This window comes from Bison bison, unplaced genomic scaffold (assembly GCF_000754665.1).
Source record: "Bison bison bison isolate TAMUID 2011002044 unplaced genomic scaffold, Bison_UMD1.0 scf7180017863957, whole genome shotgun sequence".
Taxonomy (NCBI): Eukaryota; Metazoa; Chordata; class Mammalia; order Artiodactyla; family Bovidae; genus Bison; species Bison bison.
In genome coordinates, this window is record NW_011494529.1 from 1,174,830 (window position 1) to 1,186,717 (window position 11,888).

Sequence of the window (11,888 nt, forward strand, 5' to 3'; positions counted from 1 at the left end):
TTCATTCTTTTACAAGTGGTTGACCAGTTTTCCCAGCACCACTTGTTAAAGAGATTGTCTTTAATCCATTGTATATTCTTGCCTCCTTTGTCAAAGATAAAGTGTCCATAGGTGCGTGGATTTATCTCTGGGCTTTCTATTTTGTTCCATTGATCTATATTTCTGTCTTTGTGCCAGTACCATACTGTCTTGATGACTGTGGCTTAGTAGTAGATTCTGAAGTCAGGCAGGTTGATTCCTCCAGTTCCATCTTTCTTTCTCAAGATCGCTTTGGCTATTCGAGGTTTTTTGTATTTCCATACAAATTGTGAAATTATTTGTTCTAGCTCTGTGAAAAATACCGTTGGTAGCTTGATAGGGATTGCATTGAATCTATAGATTGCTTTGGGTAGTATACTCATTTTCACTATATTGATTCTTCCGATCCATGAACATGGTATATTTCTTCATCTATTAGTGTCGTCTTTGATTTCTTTCACCAGTGTTTTATAGTTTTCTATATATAGGTCTTTAGTTTCTTTAGGTAGATACATTCCTAAGTATTTTATTCTTTTCATTGCAATGGTGAATGGAATTGTTTCCTTAATTTCTCTTTCTGTTTTCTCATTATTAGTGTATAGCTGTTTTCAAAAGTTTTTATGACCGTAACTCATTTGGGTAATAATTGCTCTTTTTTTTCAACTTTCCTCATAGTAGGATCATTAAGGAGTTTGTAATGCAGTTTAACCTGAAGTAAGAGGTCCAGAGAACAAAAGGAGATATTTTGAGCAGGTTTTATAAGAATCCTCTGATGTACTTATTGAGCAAATGAAATGAGGTTTGTGACGTTCTTAGCAATAGGTACATAGTTAATGCTTAATAAATTGTGAAAGGGTAAATCTTATGCAAATGAAAGTCATGAGTTTTTTCATAACAGCATCTTCTCATGTTAGGGATATATTAAGAAGCAGGTTTTCACGCTGTACTTTGCAGAACTGTAGGGTTCTGAAAAGGTTCTTAGTGTGTTTCCATGTAGGATGGGGTTGTGGTGCAGACATTGGAGTGGGGAGGGCAGGCTTAGTGGGTGAGACTCTGGGTCTCGCACCCCTGCTTGCCACCAGTTTTTTATTTTGCCATTGTTAAATGAATATAATGTCATTTTGGGGGAAAAAGGATCCATTGTTTGAAAAAAATCCCTCTGAAAGCAACTTCTAAACATACTGCCTTTCCTAAGTAACTTAAATCTCAATCATTTGAATTTATATTTCCAGTATTTTTACTTGATGTATCAGAATAATTTTGGTTACCAGAAATAGAAAACTTTTCTTCTTGCCTGTTTTATTAAAAGAAGGATAGTTATCATTTCATATTTGGAAGAAAGAGGCAAGGTTTTAGCACAGTATAACCAGCAGCTCAGTGATGTTATCAGGGTTCTGTTTCTTTTATATCTTATTTCTGCTAGGAGCCTCAGCTTTTTCCTGAGGCTATTGTGCCTTCGGATTAAATTCTTACTTGTTCATGTCCAGGAGAGCAGAGAGGGGAAAAAAACCCTTTTCCCAAGCAGGCAATGCACATCTTTCTTTGGACTGGTCTGGCTCACTTGCCTGTCCTGCACTATTAGACACCAGAGCAATGCCAGGTTCCCAGGTGAGTTAGATCACTTCAACTCACATGTGGTGCTTAGACAGGTTTTAGTTCATGGGTGGTTTGTTACAAAGCAGAAGATAAGGAGCTCATGGCTAAATAATAATCAGCTGGCACTAAAAAGTGTTTAGTTCATGTGATTTTTTTTGGTAGACCTTCTCAATTAAGGAAACAGTTGATTAACATTAATCTCTTCTCATCTTAGTAATGAAACAGCTTGTTGACTGGCTACTGTAAGTGGCAGGGCTAGTCTGATTGGATTGACTTCAGGAACTAGGGGAATAGAGTCAGCTTATTCTGAGTCTCAGGGACATGAAGGTATACCTGAACATTTTTGCATTCTATTAGGGAGGAAGACAGGTGAAGGAGATATTGGTAGGTGTTCAATGGTGTCTGATAAAGAATAGAGAATTCTGACAGTCAACCTTTTTTAAAATTTTATTTATTTTTTAATTGAAGGATAATTGCTTTACAGAATTTTGTTGTTTTCTATCAAACCTCAACATGAATCAGCCATAGGTATACATATATCCCCTTTGAACCTCCCTCCCATCCCCCTCCCCATTGCACCCCTCTAGTTTGATACAAAGCCCCTGTTTGAGTTTCCTGAGCCATATAGCAAATTCCTGTTGGCTATCTCTTTTGCATATGGTAATGTAAGTTTCCATGTTACTCTCTCCATACATCTCACCCTCTCCTCCTCTCTCCCCATGTCCTTAAGTCTATTCTCTATGTCTGCTCTGAGATGTTGTGTAGGTATTCAGTGGTGTCTGATAAAGAATAGAGAATTCTAACAGTCAACCATTTTTGTGATGAGGTTTCCTTCTCAAAGTCAAGGATCAGTTCTGTTAAAATAGATACATTTCTGTGGAACAGTGTAGGGCTCATGAAAGACTTCTTTAAAAAAAAAAAAATTTGTATGCTGTATTCAGAGTTCTTTTTTTAAAATTTTATTTTCAATTGGAGGGTAATTGCTTTAAAACATTGTGTTGGTTTCTGCCATACATCAGCGTGAATGAACCATAGATATACATATGTCCCCTGCCTCTTGATCTCTTTACTGCCCTTTTGCCTCTTCAAGCTGGTCTTCAAGGTGGCTCTTTAGATACTTTCTGACCCTGTAAAGTCTGAAAGCAATGATAATCGTGTTCACCACTACTTTTTCTTTGTTTATTGAGTTTTAAAAGGTAACTGGAATAGCTTTAAATGGTAATACACAGGATTATAAGCTGTTACTGCTGTTTGTTCTCTTGTCTTCTCACTCTTTCCTACACCCAGTCCATTAGCAAGTGCTTTAGGACCACCTCTAAAATATATTCCAAGTCCAGCTACTTCCCTTCTTCTTTACAGCTACTCCCCTAATCATGCTTCCTCTCTTCCCTCCCTAAAATCCCTTTTCTACACAGCAACCTAAGTGGTCTTTTAGAAATGAAAATTAAATTATATTACTTCCCTGGTTAAAACTCTTCTATATATTTAAAAGCACACACTTCTTACTTTAAAAATAGTTAAAAATGTATACTTTTAAAATAACATTTAAAATAAAATCCAGACTTAGTAATGAACCTCAAAACCCTTATATGTAACTCTTGTCTACATGGTCACTTCCCTTCTTCTGCATATACTAAAGCCTAGCCATCCTAGACTTGTTTCTGTTTCCCTTATGGGCCTACCCAGTCCCACCTTAGGGTCTTTGCACTTAGATTTTCCTCTGCCTGAAGCAATGCTGAAATTGCCCTGAGATTTCCACACAGAGGCATTTCTTCCTTGTGATTCTTCAGGTCTCCAGTCAAACAGTGTCTTCTCAATGAGACGTCATTGGGCCACCCAGTCTGAATTATAGCTGTGTTACCCTTGCCACAATTATTCTTAACCATATAAGCCTGTTTTATTTTCTACAAAGCATTTCCCTGAAATTTGCTCGTTTGTTCATTATCTGTCTCCTCCCATTAGAATATGAGCTCATGAGAGCAGCACTTTTCTTTCTTGTTCACTGCTGTATTCCCACTGCCTTAGAATTGTGTCTGGTACAGAGTGGACACTTGGTAAGTAAATGTTAATTCAGTGAGTGAATGATTGACTATTTGAGACTCACATCTCATCTCTATATTTTACATTTTTTTCACATTTGCATAGATAAAAACAGCATACATTGTCTGAGATAGACCCTTAAGAGGAATGTTTTTACTCCTTTTGCTTGCTAAGTAATCATAAATAATTCCTTGACTAGCAGTAATATGTTCTAATATTGACCAAAGATTTGCTCTCTAGAAATTTTCATTGTAGTTAGAAAGTTACAACTTTGAAACAATATACTGTGGTTAAATGCAAATTTTGTAGTACAGAACCTAGTTCTGAAGAAGATTAGCACCTTTGTTATAAGCATTTGTAACACTGAATTATTATTTTTGTGTCTGTGTTTCTCTCTTACTAAAGCAAGCTCTTTAAGAATAGGGACAAGGATAGGATAAGATAGGATGTCTTATTTCCAGCATCCAGCATAAGATCTGACAGGTCTTGGGCGTGCATGTGTCCAGAGCATTCGTGTATTTGTGTTCATGTGTTTGTGTGTGTGTGTGTAAAGGCTGTGTGTGTCTAAGTATTGTAGACATATGAAAAGGCTTAATGAAGATGAGTGGATAGAGTTTAGATAGGTTGAAGTCTGGGGCCTGTAGCTGCTGAGAGATGCTAAATATTAATATACCCAGGTTTGGGAATCATCACTGGTGATACAAGTTGAAAAAGAGAACATAAAAGGCAAATGACCAGAATCTGAAACTTGGGAAGAATGATAGAGAATATGAAGAGTGGTGGGAGCTATTTAGAGAAAATACGGAGAAGAAAATATAAAAAGTGACAAAGTGTCAAGTAGAGAGCTAGAAAATGAAATCTGAGATATGTCCATTAGATGGAGTTCTCAACAGTATTTAAAAATATACTTTCTGAATAAAAATCTGGGAGGAAGAAGAATCTCCAGCTAGATTTCATATATAGCTATGTAAAATGGTAGATAAGATCAAAAGCCCCAGAGAAAGAATACCTGGTTTTAAATCTGCTATGTGATTTTAAGGAGAAAAGCTAATATTTACTGAAGGATGCAGTGTACAAAGCATTGTGGTAAGCATGTTACATAAATGATGTAACTTAATTCTCACGGCCACTTTATGAGGTAGGTTATTTATACATAGGGAAACAGAGGTTCAATATCTTTGAAAATTTAGCTATTAAATGATGAAACTGTTACATTTCCACGTTGTAAGCATTCAAAAAACTTGTAGTTTGAGAGAAAGAGAGTAGATATTAGGAAGTAAATGGAAGAAAATGCTTGATACAGACTGTACATTCAGGAAATTTATTACTAGATAAATCATATAAGAGGAATACTATATACAAGCCAGAGTAAACTAGTTTCAAGTGAAGGTGTATTTACAAGGGAAGAACTTAGTGAAGGGGTTCATTGAAGCTATTGAAGAAAGGGGAGATTCACTGAGCATAAGGGGAACTACTTTCTGAAAGAAGGTACAACTTTCTCTGAGATAAAAGGAAAGTTGATTTGATAGCTGTAAAGATGGAGATGCATTGACAAATCTGGCCAGAGCATATTTAGAATGGCTTTTCTTTCCTTGAAGAAGAAAGTTAGAGGTAAAGTCTTCTGTTGAGGTTGATGGTGAGAGGCTTAAGGAGAAAGAATAAGATCTGAAGCACCTGCCAGGTGCAGCATTAAGGGCAGTTGAAGTTGGAGACATTTTAGAATGTCTTTGCATCATTAGATTGGTTTGCATCATCAAGCAGCTTCAGTCTAAGAAGAGAAGCCAAAAGAGTGTGGAGAGTGATCCTTGCTATTGTAGTAGCCCAGTTGAAACTTGGGCTTAGACGTGTAGAAAGTAGTAAGGGCCCAAATGAGCATGGAGGGTCAGTTTAAACAGAGATATGAAAGACAACCCTTGTTGTGGACTACATAATCCATAGGTAGAGGATTTTTCCTCTTTGCAAAAGGAAATAAAAGTTTATTTTAGATAAATGTGAAAAGATTTCACTTGATGAAATAAAATTTACAGCTACTTAAAACTCTTTTGCTTTAAAATATAACTGTAACTGATCTAAAGTTATTAATATTAAGTGCATTAATTTCTAAGGAATTAATGAAAATATATTCAGATTTACTTCTAAGTGAATTTATATAGTATTTCCTTTTCCCTCCTTTCTTATTTTAATACAGTGAGACATTCACTAGTTTTATTTTATTTATTTTTTGAACATTTGTTAATTTTAAAATGAAAAATGTTTTATAGGAATACATGCAAATATGTGGCAAAGTTAAGAAGTTGAACAAATTGATTCAGTACCAGGACTTACTATTTGCTCTAAAGATGTTAACTAATCTCTGTGACCTTACTGCAACTCCTTCTTCATCTTCTTTTTAAATAGACTGTTTGGATTGCATAAGAAAGTCATCAATATGGTACACAATTTATTATCCAGTCACGACTCAGATCCACGGTACTCTGACCCTCAGACAAAGGCTCGAGTGGCTATGTTGTATCTACCTCTGATTGGTATTATCATGGAAACTGTTCCTCAGCTATATGATTTTACAGGTACTTAGTATATTGAAGACAAACTCTAAAGGCAAATCTCAATGTTTAAAAGTATTAGAAAAATCTGCAAATGATCTTACTGTAGGAAAAGAAATATAAGAAAACTCACAATGATGTAGGTACACTGTAAATACTTAACAGATTTTGAAAAAAAAACTTGACTTTGTGAGAAAATTCACTGCAAGGATTCGGTAAGTATTTCTTATGATGCATTAAAAAAAATGGTTTTACAGCATTTCTATACCTACCTGTTGGGCTTCGCAGGTGACCCAGTGGTAAAGAATCTGCCTGCCAATTCAGGAGACCAGGAGACATGGTTCAGTCCCTGGGTTGGAAGGATCCCTTGGAGGAGGAAATGGCAACCCACTCCAATATTCTTGCCTGGAAAATTCCATGGACAGAAGGGCCTGGCAGGTTACAATCCATGGTGTTGGGAAGAGTTGGACAGGACTGAGCATGCACGCACATGTCTACCTATTAGGAAAGAGAATTGTGTGTGTGTGTGAGTCTATACTGTTTATCTGGAAAAAAAATATGAGAAAACTTGTCAGATATCTACCACTCTCAGTCTCAGTTTTATTCATATACATAAAATTGAAATTAATATTCACCTGAATAGTGAGAATGATATCGCTAATAGCTGGTTAATAAGTGTAAGTTATGTTGCTTTTTAAAAACTGTAACCCACAAAATTTTATTCTTGCTTTCCAATTTTAGAATTTATTTAAATTCCTTCATTTCTTTTAAAGAAAATAGTGTAGGTTGCATTCGAACTAGCAGTTAGCCTGATAAAGTACTTCCAGTTTAATTAAAAAAATTTTACTGGTATCTAATATGTACATCAGTAGATGCTACTGCTACAAAGATAACCAACTCCTTGCCTTTGATAGACTTATAATTGAGTAGTTTTCCTAGTATTTGATCATTAAAGTGGGTTTCCTTATCTGAAGGCAGAAATTTATATTATTGTTACTGTATATCTTTTACTAGCAAGTGCTGCAGTCCATGGGGTTGCCAAGAGTCAGACATGACTGAGCGACTGAACTGAACTGAATGTTCCTTACAAAACTCTAAATAGTACTGTAGGAATGAGTTAGTGTTTAAAATATTTAAACTATTATTTAAAAGAGGTAAAATATAATAATACACAGTATATGTTAATAGGTTTTCCTTTGAAGAGTAAAGGAGAATAGAAAGGGAATTGCATGCCCAATAGCTGTTACTTAGAAGTTTATTTATTTATGGGTTATTTTTTCCAGAAACTCACAATCAACGAGGAAGACCAATCTGTATAGCTACTGATGATTATGAGAGTGAGAGTGGAAGCATGATAAGCCAGACAGTTGCCATGGCAATTGCAGGAACATCAGTTCCTCAACTAACAAGGCCCGGCAGTTTCCTCCTCACGTCAACGGTAAAAACAACCCTCCTACAGAAGTTTTATCTGGAAAGACAGATATTTACAAGGATATACTCTTCAATAACAGATTATTATATTAACTGATGCAAAAGTACTTTGAGTTTTATTTTGTGAAAATATTTTTTTTTTCTGAAAATATTTTCTATATTATACTAAGTTTGAAAAACTCTTAACTACCTCAATCTTTTTGGTATAAAAACTCTATTTTACCATTCAGAATTTTGAAAGTTGCCTTATTTTCAATTTATAGCCTCTATTCTTCATTTTTAAAATCTATTTTATTCTTTATCAGTCCTAAGAGATTTTTTTAGCTGTTGAGAATATTTATTTTTAATCTGTGAAGGTTCATACTTTTTCATATTTAAATAAATTGATAATCATTTTGCTCTGTATCCCTCTTAAAGAGGGAAGAACATGGTGGCAGGGAGGAGACAAATTGCTAGTAGAGCAAGATCAACTTCTAAAAGTTTTAAATGACTTTCTTTCAAAAAGCTGCAGTCATATTTATGGAAGCTAGCCTCCTTGACAACTTCTAAAAAGGTTTTATTGAGATAATTTACATATCAAAAGATTCATCCATTTTAAGTGTGTAATGTCATGGTTTTTAGTATCTGTACAGAGTTAGGCATCTATCACCACAATCTGATTTTAGAACATTTCCATCATTCCAAAAAGAACCCTGAGGCCCATTAGCCTTTGCTCTCTGTTGCTGCACAGCCATAGTCCTAGGCAGCAACTAACTTTCTTTCTGCCTGCAGAGATTTGCCTATTTTGGACATTTCTTCTAGATGGAATTATGCACTGTGATCTTTATGGCTGGCTTTTTTCACTAAGCAGTAATGTTTTGGGGTTCATTCATGATGTGGCATGTATCAGTACTTTTTTTAAATTGCCAAATAATATTCCTTTATATTGATAGACCAGCTTTTTTTTATCCATTTATCATTTGATGAATAGTTGACTCATTTCCAGTTTTTGGCTGTTAGGAACAATGCTGCTAGGTACACTTGTGTCCGTGTCTTTATGTCCACACATGTTTTCATTTCTCTTAGGTAGATACCTCGGAATGGATTTGCTGGATCATGTGTATTAAGATCTTTAATATTTTGAGAAAACTTTTAAACTCTTTCGGAGTAGCTGTTCCATTTTAAATTCTCACCAGCAATTAATAAAGGTTTCTATTTCTCTAAATCCTCACCAACACTTTTTATTATCTCTTTTTTATATATTCTTCACACCTTAGTATGTATGATGTGGTGTCTCATTGTGGTTTTACTTTGTGTTTACCTAATGTCTACTGATATTGAGAGTTATCATTTCATTTGTGTATAATACACATCTTTTCATGTATCTTACATAGAGAAACATCCATTCAAATCCTTTAATGTTTTAAGACTGAGTTATTCATCTTCTTGTTGAGTTGTTATTGAAAGAGTTTTTGTATATTCTGGACATAAATTCTTTATCAGATATGTGATTTTCAGATATTTTCTTCTGTGTATTATCTTTTCATTTTCTTGATAGTGTCACTTGAATCGGCAAAAGTTTTAATTTTGATGAATTCCATTTTATCAGTTTTTTCTTTTACTTGCATTTGCTATTGTATATATGTATATAAAGTGCATGTACAGTTAAAATATAATAGGAAAAACAGCAGCGTACCTGCCACTCAGCTTCAGAAGTAGAACTTTTCAGTTTTCTTGAAAGTTCCCAGTTTGCCCTCAGTTCAATTCCTTTCTCCCCTCAAAATGACGACTATTCTCAATTTTATTGGCCTTGCTTTTTGTTTTTTAAAACCTCACTTATGTGAAATATACTGTACATGAAACATAAATGTAGATGTTTACAAAAGATTTTAAAGTAATACTTTTGTAACCATCATTCAGGACAAAATACAGAACACTGACTCCTCATTTTCTGTTGGATTGTCTGCCTTTGTTTATAATTTATAGTAGTTCATGTCAGGATTAAGTCCATTGCCAATTATAAGTGGTTCAAAGGTTTCTTTCTTTTTGTAACTTGCTTTTTCCACACACTTAATTGTGAATTTGGTGAATAGAGTGTCTTATTTTAACATAAGATTGTATTGAATCTATGGATCAGTTTTTGGAAAAATTAATATTTTTACACCAGTAAATCCCCAAATCCTTGAATATGTTAGATCTCCCCACTATTTGGACCTTCTTTGATGTGTTTATATACATAAACTTTTATAGCTTTTTACCAAAGAGGCCCAGAACATCTTTTGTAGGTATATTGTACGTCCTTGATATTTTAAAAGTATTTTAGTAATATTATAAAGTTATGCAGTATGATAATATATAATACACATATAAGTATATATATAACATCATGTTCTCATAGTCTCATAAATGTCATCTTTTTCATAAATTGTTTTCTAATTTCTGATTATCTTTCTTTTTTGGCCATGCCCCATGGCTTGTGTGATCTCAGTTCTCTGATCAGAAATTGAATCTGGGCCATGGCAGTGAGAGCACCAAATCCTAACCACTAAACTATCAGAGAACTCCCTAATTGTTGATTGCTTTTGTGTGGACATAGAATTGATTTTGAACAATAATGTTTATTTCCAGAAGAATTGCTAAATTAATAACATAGGTATAGTTTTTTTTCCTATGTATACAATCATATCATCTGTGAATAATGGCCGTACATTTCTTCCTTTCAGTGTTTTTTCATAGCTTGTTTATGGGCTAGAATCTTGAGTGCAGTGTTAAATAGAAGTAGTGATAGTTGGCATCATAAAAGGGGAAGATTGCAACATTTTATTCTTAAATATAGGTGCTAAAGGTTTTGGTTTTGGGGGTTGGTTTTTTTTTTTTTAATACCCTCTATTATATTATGGAAGTCCCCTTCTTGTTCTTAGTTTGCTAAGTTTACCTTTTGTGATTATGAATAGTTGTTGAGTTTTATCATGCTTTTTTGCACCATTGAGACTGTCATGTTATTTTGCTTTTTTATCTTGTATTTTTAAATCTTTCAATTGATTTTCTAGTGTTAAACTTACCTTAAATTCCTGAATTAAACTTAATTTTTTTGTGATTGTGTATTAATGGATTTGATTTGCTATATTTTAAGATTGTGTATCTGTGTTAGTAAGATCATAATGTTCTGTTCAGATTTTGGAATCAGGTAGTTTAGCCGATGAAAATGAGCTAGGGGATTTCCCATTTTATCTGTTCCCTGCAAATACTTGTTTAAAATTGAAATTATTTCTTCCTAGAATATTTGGAGAACTTGTGAGTGAAGCCATCTGTATCTGCAGTAATCTTTTTTGAAAGTGTTAAAATTATCTATGTATTGAATGATTGTAGGACTGTTCAAGTTTTCTATTTCTTTTTACACTGGTTTTTGTAAATTTTATTCTAGTAGAAATTTACTCAAATTTCTTGGCATACAAAATTGTTTCAAATATCTTCCATGATTTTTAAAAAGTCTATAACATTTATAGTAGATGTAAACATTTTCATTTCTGTGACTGGCTTTTGCTATCTTTTGTCTTAAGTCAGTCTCAATAGAAATTTGTATATTCCTTTAGTTTGTATAAAGAACACATTTGGGGTCAATGCTGAGCCTCACTTTTGAATGTTTATTGTTTACTTTTACTTTCTTTTGGTTTATACTGATGTTCTTTTTTCTAACTTCTTTAGATAGATGCTTAAATATTTACTTGCTAATTTTCACCCTTCCTTCTTTGATACTTATTTTAATTGTAAATATTTTCCATTAATTATTCTTCTAACTACATACTACGATTTATAGCTAACATTTTCATTATTTAATTCATGTAGTTGTATTTTGTCTTATATTTTTAAAGTCTGGTCTGTTCATTTTTGTCTTTCACTAGAATTTTTAAATTTATTTACATTTATGTAAAATCATGGCATCTGGTCCCATCACTTCATGGGAAATAGATGGGGAAACAGTGGAAACAGTGTCAGACTTTATCTTTTTGGGCTCCAAAATCACTGCAGATGGTGACTGCAGCCATGAAATTAAAAGATGCTTACTCCTTGGAAGAAAAGTTATGACCAACCTAGATAGCATATTGAAAAGCAGAGACATAACTTTGCCAACAAAGGTCTGTTTAGTCAAGGATATGGTTTTTCCAGTGGTCATGTATGGATGTGAGAGTTGGACTGTGAAGAAAGCTGAGAGCTGAAGAATTGATGCTTTTCAACTGTGGTGTTGGAGAAGACTCTTGAGAGTCCCTTGGACTGCAAGGA

The 11,888-nt window shown here is 34.0% G+C and overlaps 1 protein-coding gene across 1 annotated transcript in view; it reads left to right on the forward strand.

The window, feature by feature from the left end:
* DOCK7 (dedicator of cytokinesis 7) overlaps positions 1–11,888 on the forward strand; it is a 166,018-nt gene that overhangs the window by 104,602 nt on the left and 49,528 nt on the right. Inside the window, exons 30-31 of the mRNA XM_010833923.1 lie at positions 6,052–6,221; positions 7,481–7,635. Of these exons, the coding sequence (XP_010832225.1) occupies positions 6,052–6,221; positions 7,481–7,635 (325 nt within the window). The remainder of the gene's footprint in view (positions 1–6,051; positions 6,222–7,480; positions 7,636–11,888) is intronic.